Source organism: Rana temporaria, chromosome 5 (assembly GCF_905171775.1).
Source record: "Rana temporaria chromosome 5, aRanTem1.1, whole genome shotgun sequence".
In the NCBI taxonomy this organism is placed as follows: domain Eukaryota; kingdom Metazoa; phylum Chordata; class Amphibia; order Anura; family Ranidae; genus Rana; species Rana temporaria.
The window spans coordinates 412,551,071-412,568,599 of NC_053493.1; the positions used below are offsets into that span (position 1 = coordinate 412,551,071).

General features: G+C 48.7%; 1 protein-coding gene across 18 annotated transcripts in view; it reads right to left on the reverse strand.

The window, feature by feature from the left end:
• Positions 1–17,529, reverse strand: part of SCRIB (scribble planar cell polarity protein) — a 265,308-nt gene that overhangs the window by 93,535 nt on the left and 154,244 nt on the right. For 17 of the 18 annotated variants that reach the window (XM_040355064.1, XM_040355062.1, XM_040355063.1 and 14 more), the window contains 4 exons: positions 12,318–12,572; positions 7,503–7,613; positions 5,177–5,353; positions 3,745–3,861 (listed from right to left, as the gene is read on the reverse strand). In XM_040355064.1, the coding sequence (XP_040210998.1) occupies positions 3,745–3,861; positions 5,177–5,353; positions 7,503–7,613; positions 12,318–12,572 (660 nt within the window). The remainder of the gene's footprint in view (positions 1–3,744; positions 3,862–5,176; positions 5,354–7,502; positions 7,614–12,317; positions 12,573–17,529) is intronic. The other variant, XM_040355076.1, reaches the window with a different exon arrangement.

The following is a 17,529-nucleotide window of genomic DNA, read 5'->3' on the forward strand; positions in this document are numbered from 1 at the left end:
CACTTTGTTTACACCTTCAATACATCTCACTACAAAACAGAAGAGGTAGACTCAATGATAAGATCATTAACCACTTTAATACCGGGCACTTTCACCCCCTTCCTTCCAAGGCCAATTTTTAGCGCCGTCACACTTTGAATGACAATCGCGCTGCCATGCAACAACTGTACCGATATGACATTTGTATTATTTTTATCACACAGAGAGAGCTTTATTTTGGTAGAATTTAATCTTAATCTTTTTTTTGCTAAACAAAAAAAAAAAGACTGAAAATTCTTAAAAAAAAACAAACAAAAAAACTAAATGTGATTTCTTAATTTTTGTTATAAAATTTTGCAAATAATCTTTCTTCATAAATTTAGGCCAAAATATATTCTACTACATTTCGTTGGTGAAAATAACCCAAATCAGTGTATATTACTTAGTCTGTAGGACAGTTAGAGTCTCCACAAACTTTGGTATGTACCGTGTTTCCTTGAAAATAAGCCCGGGTCTTATATTAAAAGGGGTTGTAAAGGTACAATTTTTTTTCCCTAAATAGCTTCCTTTACCTTAGTGCAGTCCTCCTTCACTTACCTCATCCTTCCATTTTGCTTTTAAATGTCCTTATTTCTTCTGATAAATCCTCACTTCCTGTTCTTCTGTCTGTAACTCCACCCAGTAATGCGAGGATTTCTCCCTGGTGTGGAGTGTCGTGCTCGCCCCCTCCCTTGGACTACAGGAGAGTCAGGAGGCTCTCTACGTTGCAGATAGAGAAAGGAGCTGTGGGCGTCCTGACTCTTTGTAGTCCAAGGGAGAGGGCGAGCACGACACTCCACACCAGGGAGAAAGCCTCGCCTTACTGTGTGTAGTTAGACAGAAGAAACAAAAATGGTACCTTTACAACCCCTTTAATTTTGGCAACAAAAGACACAGTAGGGCTTATTTTCGGGGTAGGTCTTACCATGAAATGTGCCGTCTTCTCTCCCTCCCTGCCTGTCAGGAATCCCCAGTGTGAACCGAGATAAAATGCTTGTAAAATCCTATAATCCACTCTATTACAGTATTATATAATGTACAATTGTGTTTCTGAAATGTTATTGTGGCAAATACCTTCATTATAGCGCCGCTCTGCGCTTGTGTGACCCTCCGGAGCTCTCTTCCCCGCAATTATATTACAGAAACACACACATTGCACATTATATAATACTGTAATAGTGGATTATAAGATTTTACAAACATTTTAAACTAGGGCTTATTTTTGGGGTAGTACAGCATCATCATATACCGTATTTATCGGCGTATATCACGCAGTTTTTTGCCCTGAAAATCAGGGCAAAATTGTGGGTGCACGATATACGCCGATACCCGCTTTCCCGCGCCGAGTTTTGAATACTGCGCCGACATATACCGAGCGCAGTACGCTCGGGTATAGTCGGCCAGTCTCGGCTTCTTCCGCGGTCACGTCCTGGACGTACAGGACGTGAGCGCGACAGTTGCCGAGCCTGCCCGAGTGTACTGCGCTCGGTAAATGCTGGCGCAGTATTCAAAACTCGGCGCGGGAAAGGAGCGGGGAGGACGCGAGGACGCCGGACCCGCCGCAGAAGGACACCTGAAGCCGCAGAAGGACGCCGGACCCGCCGAAGAGGACACCCAAAGCCGCAGAAAAACGATGGACCCGACGAGGCCGCCGATGGACGCCGCGCAAGACACCAAAACTGTAAGTACAAAAATAACTTTTTTTCTACAGGATTGGGGGTCACTTTGGGGGTGGGCAGGATAAATGCGGGAGCGCGTTATACCGCGATAAATACGGTAACTGCTATTATTTTTTACAATTATTATTATTTTCTTTAACACTGTTACCATAGTAACATTGTACTACTACTTTTAATTTTTTTTTTACACATTACAATTGCTTATAGCAGTGAAGCATTTTATTGAATGAAATCGATTCATTCATTTTGTTGTGGTTAGCGGTGATTGGTACAAATTGGCTGTGATTGGCCATGTCTGTATCATGTTATCACTGTGGTCGATCACAGCCAACAACACAATTATACACACTGAATGGCATGAAGGGAAGCCATCCATTGTTTACGATTGTCATGTAATCTGATGCAATTTGGCAATGCGATCACATGGTACCGGCAGTGAGCCAGTACACTGATCAGTGACAGATTGAGCCATGCACACCCCCCTCCGGTCATTATTCTATAGGCCAGACGAGAACTAGTAAAACCTAAAACGTGCCAATTCAGTTATAACTGGTGGACTAGGTCACCCTTCAGCCTCTCTCGGGGGGAAACCAAGACGGAGATCCCCCCCACCCTTCCATAGTTATTTGCTCTGGTCCTGCCCTTTCCTCTTGATACATCACAATATAAAAAATAAGATCCTGCAAGATTGATGGGACCCCTATAAGCTCTTCTGATGTAGGACCACAGAATATGTCGGCACTTTAACCACTTGAGATCCGCGCTATAGACGAAATACGTCCGCAGCGCGGCTCTCAAGTGCCAAGTGGCCGTTTAAAAACGGCCTTTATGTGCATTACCCGCGCGCGCCACTGGGTGGCGCGCGGCGGGTAAAAACTGTCCCGACGCATCGCCGAAGACCCGATGCGTGTACCTGGCGGCCGCGATGTCCGCCGGGTACACGCGATCGTCGGTGACACGGTAGGTGACAGCAGGAACGTGGAGCTCTGTGTGTAAACACAGAGCTCCACGTGCTGTGAGAGGAGAGGAGACCGATCTGTGTCTCTTGTACATAGAGACACAGCATCGGTCCCCTCCCCCAGTCACCCCCCTCCCCCCACACAGTTATAACACACCCAGGCTACACAGTTAACCCCTTCCTCACCCCCTAGTGTTAACCCCTTCACTGCCAGTCACATTTATACAGTAATTAGTGCATTTTTATATCACTGATCGCCGTATAAATGTGAATGGCGCCAAATTTGTGTCAAAAGTGTCCGATACGTCCGCCGCAATATCCCAGTCCCAATAAAAATCGCAGATCGCCGCCATTACTAGTAAAAAAAAAAATAATAAAAAAAATCATAATTCTGTTCCCCATTTTGTAGGCGCTATAACTTTTGCGCAAACCAGTCGCTTATTGTGATTTTTTTTTTTTTTTTACAAAAATACGTCGAAAAATACGTATCGGCCTTAACTGAGAAAAAAAATAGTTTTTTAAAAAAAAATTGGGATATTTATTATAGCAACAAGTAAAAAAAATATATATTTTTTTTAAATTGTTGCTCTTTTTTTGTTTATAGCGCAAAAAATAAAAACCGCAGAGGTGATCAAATACCACCAAAAGAAAGCTCTATTTGTGGGGAAAAAAGGACGCCAATTTTGTTTGGGAGCCACGTCGCACGACCGCGCAATTGTCAGTTAAAGCGACGCAGTGCCGGACGCTGAGATTTCGCCTGGGAACGAAGGGGGTTTATGTGCCCAGTAAGCAAGTGGTTAAAATGTACAAAAGTAGTATGCAACACTGTTGGGGGCATTAGAGTGTAAGCTCCTCTGACTCAGGATGATGTGAAGGTTTCAGTATTCCCTGTACAGCACTGTTGAAATATGTCAAAGCTTTCTCAATGTAGAATTCTAAATATCAAACTGGGAAAGTTCAAGTATAGGTTGTTCACCCGGCAGGAAAATCTGCTTCCTGAAGGGTAAAGATCCAAACTAGATAGATAAAGGCCGAGTCAGAAAGTGCTGGTCGTCAGAACATCTCTATAAAATATAAAGCAGCACTTACCTTGGAGATGAAGACTCCCTCATCGGTTGGATCGAGGGGGTTTCCGGGGTGACCCTTGGCTCCGCCACGAATACTGATCCCCAACTTCTCTCCTGGTGTTTTCACAATGCAGATTTCCTGCAGAACAGAAGATGGTCATTAACACACGCACACGGCATCTGCTGCCAAGAGCACTAAAAAGCAAGGAGCCAACAAATGCAAGTTCTATAGAACGTCTCGTATGCATCATGTGCCCTAAATCCAAAGCTTTAATATCACTTTAACCACTTAAGGACCCCTTCACGCCAATATACGTCGGCAGAATGGCACATCCACGTACCTGTACGTGTACGTGTACGTGGCCCTTTAAGCCCAGCCGTGGGGTCGCGCGTGCACGCCACCCGGTCCGAAGCGCCGCGGGACCCGATCGCCGTTGGAGTCCCGCGATCGGTCCCCGGAGCTGAACGGGGAGAGGTGTGTGTAAACACAGCTTCCCCGTTCTTCACTGTGGCGCCGTCATTGATCGTCTGTTCCCTTTTATAGGGATACACAATCAATGACGTCACACCTACAGCCACACCCCCCTACAGTTAGACACACAAATGAGGTCACACTTAACCCATTAGCGCCCCCTTGTGGTTAACTCCCAAACTGCAATTGTCATTTTCACAGTAAACAATGCATTTTTTGCTGTGAAAATTACAATGGTCCCAAAAATGTGTCAAAATTGTCCGAAGTGTCCGCCATAATGTTGCAGTCACGGAAAAAATCGCTGATCGCCACCATTAGTAGTAAAAAAAAAAAAATAATAATTAATAAAAATGCAATAAAACTATCCCCTATTTTGTAAACGCTATAAATTTTGCGCAAACCAACCGATAAACGCTTATTGCGATTTTTTTTTTACCAAAAATAGGTAGAAGAATACGTATCGGCCTAAACTGAGGAAAAAAAGATTTTTTTAATATAAATTTTTGGGGGATATTTATCATAGCAAAAAGTAAAAAATATTGATTTTTTTTCAAAATTGTCGCTCTATTTTTGTTTATAGCGCAAAAAATAAAAACCGCAGAGGTGATCAAATACCTCCAAAAGAAAGCTCTATTTGTGGGGGGAAAAGGACGCCAATTTTGTTTGGGAGTCACGTCGCACGACCGCGCAATTGTCAGTTAAAGCGACGCAGTGCCGAATCGCAAAAACTGGCTAGGTCCTTTAGCTGCCTAAAGGTCCGGGTCTTAAGTGGTTAAGTAACTTAGTGCTGCACCCTGAAGGGACTTCATATAGAAGAAGTGGAGATTTCATTTATTTTCTGTGTACAACATTTTACAAAGGAACACACATTCCACAAAAGACTATTAGGGAGTAAGGATGCAGACTGCAGAGAAGAAAAAGTAAAGCGATGATGTTCATGGACATCTCTCGGTGTAATTGCAGTGTCTGATGGAGGTGGTACCTGCATCCCTGTGGGCGGAGGGTCTCTCCTCACCAGCAGCCGCAGCTCCTTGTCTGGGGTGAGCAGGGCCTTCACAGCTTCCTGGTGGGTGGCATTTCTCAGATCCATTCCGGCCGACTCTAAAATCCGGTCACCCACCCTGAGCCCGCTTCGAGCGGCCACTCCGCGAGGGATCACCTGCCAGGCACAGAGGACACAAAAAAAAGGTCACAAGGCTGCAAGGAGGGGACAGCTGCTGCTTAATTACCAACACATTTGGGTTAAATGGTGACAAGTGCCATTTATGCGAGAATATTAGCCAATGGTCTACCAAGGTACATTCATAAATGTGCATGGTACACAAGGGATTAAAAGGGGTTGTAAAGGTTTGTTATTTATTTTCTAAAATAGGTTCCTTTAAGCTTGTGCATTGTTGGTTCACTTACCTTTTCCTTCAATTTCCCTTCTAAATGTTATTTTTTCTTTGTCTGAATTTCTCACTTCCTGTTCCTCCTCAGTAAGCTGTTCTGGCTGACTAATCCCCATCCGAATGATGGGGGCAAGCTTACTGAGGAGAAACAGGAAGTGAGAAATTCAGACAAAGAAAACACACATTTTGAAGAGAAATGGAAGGAAAAGGTAAGTGAACCAACAATGCACTAGCTTAACCACTTAAGGACCGCCTCCTGCACATTTACATCGGCAGAATGGCACGGCTGGGTACATGCAGGTAAGTCCTGTGCTAGTACCCAGCCGTGGGTCGCGGGCGCGCGACCCGGTCCAGGACCCACAGACCCGATCTATATTGATTTAAAAAAAAAAAATATGAAAACGCTATCAAGGAACATCCAAATGGCTTAATGTGCATAGTTACTTCAGCACAGCATGTTTCACCTATTGCTGGCTTCCTCAGGAGGGCCTTACTTTTAAGGGCCCTTTCACACGGGCGGACGAACGGTCCATTTTTTACAAGTCCGTTTACGGACTTCACAATGCATCCCTATGGGATTGTGGACGTTAGCGGATGAGAATCCGCTAACGTCTGTAAAGATCCGCCTCCGCAAAGATCCGCTTTTTCAGACGGAAGAAAACACTATTTTTCTTCCGTCTGGCGGAACGGATCGGATGCAGACGGACACACAGTCCGTATTCATCCGATTCCCCATAGGGGAGAGCGGAGGAAAGACAGGGCGGTCTCTGCACAGTGTGCGGGGACCACCCTGTTCGCCGACAGCTCAGCGGGGATTTACGGATGATCCCCACTGAGCCGACAGACACACACGGGGCGGATCAATACGGATCCGCTCCGTGTGAAAGAGCCCTAAGGCTCCTGAGGAAGCCAGCAATTGGCAAAACATGCTGTGCTGAAGTAACTGCAAGCGCATTAAGCCATTTAAAATGTTCCTTGATGGGTATTTTGTTTTTACATAAAAATGAATACGCTATGTGTTGTAGCTTTTAATATTTGTAATAAACATTTATTACAAAATTTTACAAATAACCACTTTATTTTCTTTGGCACCCTTAAAATCCCACTACATCTTCCTGGTTTGATGGTTTTATATGGGAAGTGGTGCCCCTTTGACGCGCCCGGTTCAATCCATATCAGCTTGTTGAAAAATAGCTGTGCAAAATAAAATATTTGCAAATACCACCATTTCATTCTCCAGGGCATTGACGGTCAAAAAAAAAAAATTATATTTATATATATATATATATATATATATATATATATATATATATATATATATATATATATATATATATATATATATATACACACACACACATATATATACACATATATACACACACACACATATATATACACATATATACACACACACACATATATATACACATATACACACACACACACATATATATACACATATACACACACACACATATATATACACATATACACACACACACACATATATACACATATACACACACACACACAATATATTATATATATATATATATATATATATATATATATATATATATATATATATATATATATATATATATATATATATATATATATAATAAATAAAATGTGTGTGTATAATATATATATATATCATTTATTTTGGGGGGGGTTTAAAAATAATTTTTAGCAAATAATAAATAAATTGCAGATTTTAACATGTGTGCAAAATATGAAACAAATGACCCCAGTAGGGCAGAGGTTATAAAATAATAATAATACAAAAAAAAAAAAAAAAAAGATTTCCCCTCACTTCCATCCCCAGTTTTGGGGGTGGTTGACAAACACAAGATTTGGTCAGACTTTGTGCTTTACTGTTCCATATGCCCTCCTTACATTGCAGTCACTCACCTTGGAGATGAAGACGCCCGGTTCTCGTACCCCAAACGGGTGGCTGGAATGGTCACTGCCCCCTACTATACTCAGACCCAGGGGACCCCCAGCCTTCATCAGGATAACTTCCTGCAGAAAAAGACAAACACGAGGACAAAAATCATTTTGATTTCTACAAATTGTGTCCCGTTTATTGAAAATAAAGTGTCTATTCACTGTAAAGTATCAAATTATATGCAGAAAGACATCAATGAGCTGAAGGAGCCACAGACTTCTTATATCCCTGAGATCCCACGCCAACTATTCTTACATTACATTTTAACGCTTGCACCAGGAGGAGTGGAACTACATGACCAAGGCGCACAAATTGCTCAAGTAAGATGGCAATTGGTGATTCAGTCCAGTGCTACAACCAAAATGGTCATGTTTAATGGACAGAATGTTCATCAATCCAATCGTCACTCATTGGTTTCCAAGTGTACATCTAATAAAAAAAAAGCTGAAATATATGAAGCCTACACTTTATTAGGTACACCTTGATAGTCCCGGGTTGGACCCCCTTTTCCCCTTATTCTAGGAATAGATACAACAAGGCGTTGGAAACATATCTCAGAGATTTTGCTCCATAGTTACGTGATAACGTCACACAGTTTCTGCAAATTTGACATCCCAAAGGTGTTCGATTGGATGAGATGTGGTGAGTGTGTAGGCCATTGGAGGACAGTGACCTCATTGTCCAGTGGTGAGATGATTGGAGTTAGGGTTGTCCCGATACCACTTTTTTAGGACTGAGTACAAGTACCGATACTTTTTTTCCAAGTACTCGCCGATACCGAATACCGATACTTTTTTTTAAAATGTGTCCCCAAATGCAGCCATGTCCCCTACGAATGCAGCCATGTCCCCCCACAGATGCAGCCATGTCCCCCCACAGATGCAGCCATGTCCCCCCACAGATGCAGCCATGTCCCCCCACAGATGCAGCCATGTCCCCCCCACAGATGCAGCCACGTCCCCCCCACAGATGCAGCCACGTCCCCCCCACAGATGCAGCCACGTCCCCCCCACAGATGCAGCCACGTCCCCCCCACAGATGCAGCCACGTCCCCCCACAGATGCAGCCACGTCCCCCCACAGATGCAGCCACGTCCCCCCACATATGCAGCCACGTCCCCCCACATATGCAGCCACGTCCCCCCACATATGCAGCCACGTCCCCCCACATATGCAGCCACGTCCCCCCACATATGCAGCCACGTCCCCCCACATTTGCAGCCACGTCCCCCCACATATGCAGCCACGTCCCCCCACATATGCAGCCATGTCTCCCCATACCTAGATGCCGCCGCCTAGTTAATCAGCGTGCGGGGAACATTACAGCTTTCATTTGAATAGCTACCTGTTCCCCGCCGCGCATAGACACTGTCCCTTGCTCGGGATTGGACGGGTGATCTGCACTTTGATAGACAGATCACCCGTCCAATCCCGAGCAAGGGGGAGTGTCTATACACGGCGCGGCGGGGAACAGACAGCTATTCAAAAGAAAGCTGTAATGTTCTCCGCACGCTGATTAAATAGGCGGCGGGGGAGTTGCGGTATGCGGCAGCATTGCGGCGGCAGGGGGGGTGGTAGTATCGGATCTGGCATCGGGGGCATTTGCGGGAGTACAAGTACTCCCGCAAATGCTCAGTATCGGTCCTGATACCGATACTGGTATCGGTATTGGGACAACCCTAATTGGAGTACAGTGACCTCATTGTCCAGTGGTGAGATGATTGGAGGACAGTGACCTCATCGTCCAGTGGTGAGATGATTGGAGGACAGTGACCTCATTGTCCAGTGGTGAGATGATTGGAGGACAGTGACCTCATTGTCCAGTGGTTAGATGAGAAGATGGGGACACTGTAGTCATAAAAGGATGGACATGGTCAGCAACAATACTCCGGTAGGCTGTGGTGTATAATCGATGGCCAATTGGTACTAAGGGGCCCAAAGTGTGCAAAGAAAATATCCCCCACATCATTACACCCCCACCACCAGCCTGACCCGGTGATACAAGGCAGGATGGATTCATGCGCCATATTCTGACGCCACCATCTGAATGTCGCGGCTGAAATCCAGACTCATCAGACCAGGCAACGTTTTTCCAATCTTCTCTTGTCCGATTTTGGTGATCCTGTGTGTATTGTAGCCTCAGTTTCCAGTTCTTAGCTGACAGGAGTGGCACCCGGTGTGGTCTTCTCCTGCTGTAGCCCATCTGCTTCAAGGTTGGGTGTGTTGTGTGTTCAGAGATGATATTCTGCATACCTGGGGTGTAACGAGTGCTTATTTGAGTTACTGTCGCCTTTCTATCATCTGGAATCAGTCTGCCTATTCTCCGCCGACATCAACAAGGCATTTTCCTCCACACAACCGGCGCTCACTGGATACTTTCTCTTTTCCCCACCATTCTCTGTAAACCCAAGAGATGGTTGTGCCTGAAAATCTCAGAAATACTCAGACCAGCCCATCTGTCACATTCAAAGTCACTTCAATCCCCTTTTTTCATCATTCTGATGCTCGGTTTGAACTTCAGCCAGTCGTCTTCACTACGTCTAAATGCATTGAGTTGCTGCCATGTGATTGGCTATCAATTTGTGTTACCGAGCAATTGAACAGGTGTACCTAATAAAGTGGCAGGTGAGTGTATAGTTTGCGTTCCTTGGCTCTCCCCTACCCCCCCTCATCAACGCGATAATAAAATTAAATAAAACCTTTCCGTTAACATTACATGCCATATTGTTTATCCAGCAAAATCATCACCGAGTCTCTGTGCTTTTCTATGCAATGCAAGCAAAACATAACTGGAGGGAGGAGCCAACAGGGTGCTGTACATAGCTACCTAAAAACATCACAGCACCCCGTCTCTGTACTCCTTACACGAGCCCTCAGTCTGTATGCTAGCAGTGTGATGGCTCTTGGGAGGAGTTACCGTATGCCAATGCTAAAATAGGCTAAAACATAAAATAAAATGAGGAATAATTACTTCATGGGTGGGTATCAGTCTGGAGGAGTGGGTGTTCCTAGGGAGGAGTCATTTGTATGTAGACCAGCCCATGCTGAGCCTCCATGATTAAAAGAATTAAAGGAGTTGTAAAGGCAGAATCTTAATACATTCTATGCAGCCCCCCCAGCACCCCCATAATTACCTACCTGAGCTCAGTCTCCATGTCAATGTCCATGATCCCCTCAGCCATCCAGTACACTCCTCCTGATTAGCTGAGACAGAGCAGCGGTGCTATTGGCTCCTGCGGCTGTCAATATAAATCAGTCAGCCAACCAGGAGAGAGGGGGCGGGGCCAGGTCGGGCCTCCATGTCTGAATGGATACACAGAGCTCTGACTCGGCTCGGGTGACCCCCTCCTGAGGGAGGGAGGGACTAGGAGCATCAAAGAGGGACCCAAGAAGAGGAGGATCCGGGCTGCTCTGTGCAAAACCAATTGCACAGAGTAGGTCCAGTGGAACCTTGGTTTACGAGTAACACAGTTAACAAGCGTTTTGAAAGACAAGCAACTTTAAAATCCTTTACTTTTTAAATCCTGACTCAGTTTGCGAGTGTTGTCTCGAAAAACAAGCAGCATTCAAGCGAATGGGCTTGTACCGCATTTGGCCAGAGGTGCGGGGGCGCCGGTGACACTCGGAACGTTTCGGAGCCATTTGGAAATACCCCCAAACACACGGAACACCCCCAAACACACGGAACACCCCCAAACACACAGAACACCCCCAAACACACAGAACACCCCCAAACACACAGAACACCCCCAAACACACAGAACACCCCCAAACACACGGAACACCCCCAAACACACAGAACACCCCCAAACACACAGAACACCCCCAAACACACAGAACACCCCCAAACACACAGAACACCCCCAAACACACAGAACACCCCCAAACACACAGAACACCCCCAAACACACAGAACACCCCCAAACACACAGAACACCCCCAAACACACAGAACACCCCCAAACACACGGAACACCCCCAAACACACAGAACACCCCCAAACACACAGAACACCCCCAAACACACAGAACACCCCCAAACACACAGAACACCCCCAAACACACAGAACACCCCCAAACACACAGAACACCCCCAAACACACAGAACACCCCCAAACACACAGAACACCCCCAAACACACAGAACACCCCCAAACACACAGAACACCCCCAAACACACTCAAACCCCCAAACACACTCAAACCCCCAAACACACTCAAACCCCCAAACACTCATAAACTCCCAGTTCCCGGGTGTTACCGAGTCTTTCCGAGGATCTCCGGCGCACCCTCCAGATCTGGCCACATGCGGTATTGCATGCCATAGAAGTCAATGCGGAACAAATGATCTTTGTTTCCATTGACTTCTATGGGGAAACTCGCTTTGATATGCGAGTGCTTTGGATTACAAGCATTCTCCTGGAACGGATTATGCTCGTAATCCAAGGTTCCACTGTACTCGGAACTACTCTGTTCCCGGGTGTTTCCAATGTATGTGTTTCTGTAATATAATTGTGCCAAATACCTTCGTTATAGCGCCGCTCTGCGCTTCTGTGACCCGCTGGAGCTCTCTTCCCTGCATGTATATTACAGAAACACACACATTGTACATTATATACTACTGTAATAGAGAGGATAATAGAATTTTACAAGCACTTTAAACTAGGGCTTATTTTCGGGGTAGGGCTTATATTGCAGCCATCCTGGAAAATGACGCTAGGGCTTATTTTCGGGGTAGGTTTTATTTTCGGGGAAACACTGTATTAGGATGTACAGCACTTACCTCTATAGGATACTCGTCTTCCATCCTGGTCCTCGGCGAGGTCGGGTCGTCTTCTCCCTCTCCATTCTCGCTCTCTGCAGGTGGTGGCGGCGAGCGCGGCCGAGCTCTGTGAAGGGAAGGCGATGCTCTCGGGTCTGCCGGTGCCCCCGGTTGGACGGGTTCTCTCTCCACCAGTAGAGTGATGGTGGGGGAAGTGCTGGTAAGCAGTGCTACTGCCTGATCATGCCTGGCTTCTGTCATGTCTACGCCATTAATCTGGAACAATGTGCAGAGAATCAGCAATGCCATCCCATAACCCCTCCCCCTTCACTACACGCCCCGCCCAGGATGGTGGCCACCATTAAAAAGTGTGGCCGGAGGAGGGCTTTCATTTCTCTACAAGGACCAAGACCGACCATACGTGTATTCTAATATATAAAACATAGGAGAAGTGAATGGAAAGAAAGGTTCTAGGATTAAGGTGACAATATCCTAAAGGCTTTATTAGAAGTTCTATTAAAGCTTGTGTAAGCCCAAGAACAAAAAGTGAATTTTCGATATGGAGGCTGCATTCTTTTTCTATTTTTCTGTAAATCCAAAACCAAGAATTTTGCAGACGGAGAAGAAAAACATGAAGAGCAGAAAACTTTAATTGTTCATCAAATAATTACAAAGAGACAACACCGCCAAACTCATCTCTTCGTCAAGGTTTGGATGCGGCATATATTCTTCTAAAGCAGTGGTCTCCTCACTGGCCCCTGAGAGCTGGATGTGGCCCTTTGCTTTCCTTCATCCGGGCCCTTGGGTCACCATCGATGGGGCATCTTCTACTCCCACCCAGGCCACAGGGGGCATCTTCTACTCCCACCCAGGCCACAGGGGGCATCTTCTACTCCCACCCAGGCCACAGGGGGCATCTTCTACTCCCACCCAGGCCACAGGGGGCATCTTCTACTCCCACCCAGGCCACAGGGGGCATCTTCTACTCCCACCCAGGCCACAGGGGGCATCTTCTACTCCCACCCAGGCCACAGGGGGCATCTTCTACTCCCACCCAGGCCACGGGGGGCATCTGCTACTCCCACCCAGGCCACGGGGGGCATCTGCTACTCCCACCCAGGCCACGGGGGGCATCTTCTACTCCCACCCAGGCCACGGGGGGCATCTTCTACTCCCACCCAGGCCACGGGGGGCATCTTCTACTCCCACCCAGGCCACGGGGGGCATCTTCTACTCCCACCCAGGCCACGGGGGGCATCTTCTACTCCCACCCAGACCACGGGGGGCATCTTCTACTCCCACACAGACCACGGGGGGCATCTTCTACTCCCACACAGACCACAGGGGGCATCTTCTACTCCCACACAGACCACAGGGGGCATCTTCTACTCCCACACAGACCACAGGGGGCATCTTCTACTCCCACCCAGGCCACAGGGGGCATCTTCTACTCCCACCCAGGCCACAGGGGGCATCTTCTACTCCCACCCAGGCCACGGGGGGCATCTGCTACTCCCACCCAGGCCACGGGGGGCATCTGCTACTCCCACCCAGGCCACGGGGGGCATCTTCTACTCCCACCCAGGCCACGGGGGGCATCTTCTACTCCCACCCAGGCCACGGGGGGCATCTTCTACTCCCACCCAGGCCACGGGGGGCATCTTCTACTCCCACCCAGGCCACGGGGGGCATCTTCTACTCCCACACAGACCACGGGGGGCATCTTCTACTCCCACACAGACCACGGGGGGCATCTTCTACTCCCACACAGACCACAGGGGGCATCTTCTACTCCCACACAGACCACAGGGGGCATCTTCTACTCCCACCCAGGCCACAGGGGGCATCTTCTACTCCCACCCAGGCCAAGGGGGGGCATCTTCTACTCCCACCCAGGCCACGGGGGGCATCTTCTACTCCCACCCAGGCCACGGGGGGCATCTTCTACTCCCACCCAGGCCACGGGGGCATCTTCTACTCCCACCCAGGCCACGGGGGGCATCTTCTACTCCCACCCAGGCCACGGGGGGCATCTTCTACTCCCACCCAGGCCACGGGGGGCATCTTCTACTCCCACCCAGGCCACGGGGGGCATCTTCTACTCCCACCCAGGCCACGGGGGGCATCTTCTACTCCCACCCAGGCCACGGGGGGCATCTTCTACTCCCACACAGACCACGGGGGGCATCTTCTACTCCCACACAGACCACGGGGGGCATCTTCTACTCCCACACAGACCACGGGGGGCATCTTCTACTCCCACCCAGGCCACGGGGGGCATCTTCTACTCCCACCCAGGCCACGGGGGGCATCTTCTACTCCCACCCAGACCACAGGGGGCATCTTCTACTCCCACCCAGACCACAGGGGGCATCTTCTACTCCCACCCAGACCACAGGGGGCATCTTCTACTCCCACACAGACCACAGGGGGCATCTTCTACTCCCACACAGACCACGGGGGGCATCTTCTACTCCCACACAGACCACGGGGGGCATCTTCTTCTCCCACACAGACCACGGGGGGCATCTTCTACTCCCACACAGACCACGGGGGGCATCTTCTACTCCCACACAGACCACGGGGGGCATCTTCTACTCCCACACAGACCACGGGGGGCATCTTCTACTCCCACACAGACCACGGGGGGCATCTTCTACTCCCACACAGACCACGGGGGGCATCTTCTACTCCCACACAGACCACGGGGGGCATCTTCTACTCCCACACAGACCACGGGGGGCATCTTCTACTCCCACACAGACCACGGGGGGCATCTTCTACTCCCACACAGACCACGGGGGGCATCTTCTACTCCCACACAGACCACGGGGGGCATCTTCTACTCCCACACAGACCACGGGGGGCATCTTCTACTCCCACACAGACCACGGGGGCATCTTCTACTCCCACACAGACCACGGGGGGCATCTTCTACTCCCACACAGACCACGGGGGGCATCTTCTACTCCCACACAGACCACGGGGGGCATCTTCTACTCCCACACAGACCACGGGGGGCATCTGCTACTCCCACACAGACCACGGGGGGCATCTGCTACTCCCACACAGACCACGGGGGGCATCTGCTACTCCCACACAGACCACGGGGGGCATCTGCTACTCCCACACAGACCACGGGGGGCATCTGCTACTCCCACACAGACCACGGGGGGCATCTGCTACTCCCACACAGACCACGGGGGGCATCTGCTACTCCCACACAGACCACGGGGGGCATCTGCTACTCCCACACAGACCACGGGGGGCATCTGCTACTCCCACACAGACCACGGGGGGCATCTTTTACTCCCACACAGACCACGGGGGGCATCTTCTACTCCCACACAGACCACGGGGGGCATCTTCTACTCCCACACAGACCACGGGGGGCATCTTCTACTCCCACACAGACCACAGGGGGCATCTTCTACTCCCACACAGACCACAGGGGGCATCTTCTACTCCCACACAGACCACAGGGGGCATCTTCTACTCCCACACAGACCACAGGGGGCATCTTCTACTCCCACACAGACCACAGGGGGCATCTTCTACTCCCACACAGACCACAGGGGGCATCTTCTACTCCCACACAGACCACAGGGGGCATCTTCTACTCCCACACAGACCACAGGGGGCATCTTCTACTCCCACACAGACCACAGGGGGCATCTTCTACTCCCACACAGACCACAGGGGGCATCTTCTACTCCCACACAGACCACAGGGGGCATCTTCTACTCCCACACAGACCACAGGGGGCATCTTCTACTCCCACACAGACCACAGGGGGCATCTTCTACTCCCACACAGACCACAGGGGGCATCTTCTACTCCCACACAGACCACAGGGGGCATCTTCTACTCCCACACAGACCACAGGGGGCATCTTCTACTCCCACACAGACCACAGGGGGCATCTTCTACTCCCACACAGACCACAGGGGGCATCTTCTACTCCCACACAGACCACAGGGGGCATCTTCTACTCCCACACAGACCACAGGGGGCATCTTCTACTCCCACACAGACCACAGGGGGCATCTTCTACTCCCACACAGACCACAGGGGGCATCTTCTACTCCCACACAGACCACAGGGGGCATCTTCTACTCCCACACAGACCACAGGGGGCATCTTCTACTCCCACACAGACCACGGGGGGCATCTTCTACTCCCACACAGACCACGGGGGGCATCTTCTACTCCCACACAGACCACAGGGGGCATCTTCTACTCCCACACAGACCACAGGGGGCATCTTCTACTCCCACACAGATCACATGGGGGCATCTTCTACTCCCACACAGACCACAGGGGGCATCTTCTACTCCCAGCAGCACTGAAATGAAGTATTGCATTCACTAATTTTTCAACCACAAACTAAGCAATGGACACCATAGGAATCAAGGCAAAGTGAATGCCTTTGCATTTAAACTGTACTGGGCAAGACTAACCAATGAATTCCCAATACCAATGGTGTTAATATGGGCCCAGAGTGTTGTCAACCTAGGGCAGGAGGTGCTTTACTGGCGGGATCACCAGGTGGAAAAAAAAAAAACACGTAAAAATGAATGCAGCCATCACATCAAAGTACTGGGAAGCAGCAATATGCCGCAGGTTACTTGGGTTTAGATATACATTATATTAGTATATCAGAACAATCTCAATGCCTAGAATCTAAAATACACCCAGATCTACATAAAATGTCAAAAATTATATAGGATGCTGCCAACTTCACTTAGATTTAGAGGAGAGCTGGAAGAGACACTTCAGGATGAGTTTGGTAAACAACGGAGTCTGTGCTGATTGGTGCAGGCTATGAGCGGTGCGAAGGTATAGAGCACACAGAAGCCAGCGCTGACCGGGCAGTACACACTCTTACCACCGGCCGCGGAACGGGTAACTCATGCTGTTACCCAAGACGGCAATAAAAAGGAGAGCGAATCCCTCCACCAGAAGAGAGACAGAACCAGGACAAGAAGAGGAGAGGCCAGAGGGAAGATTAGAGAGTAGTATAGAAAAAACAAAGAAAAAGATGGCGGACGAGCTTAGGGGGAAAAAACAAAATGGTTAGCAGGATCACAGCAGGCAAACAAAACACAGAAAATCACATTTCCCGCCTGCAGACCAAACATCTGTGTCCTCCACTCTTTGGGGCTGATTTACTAAACCTGGAGAGAGCAAAATCTGCTTTAACCACTTAAGACCCGGACCTTTAGGCAGGTAA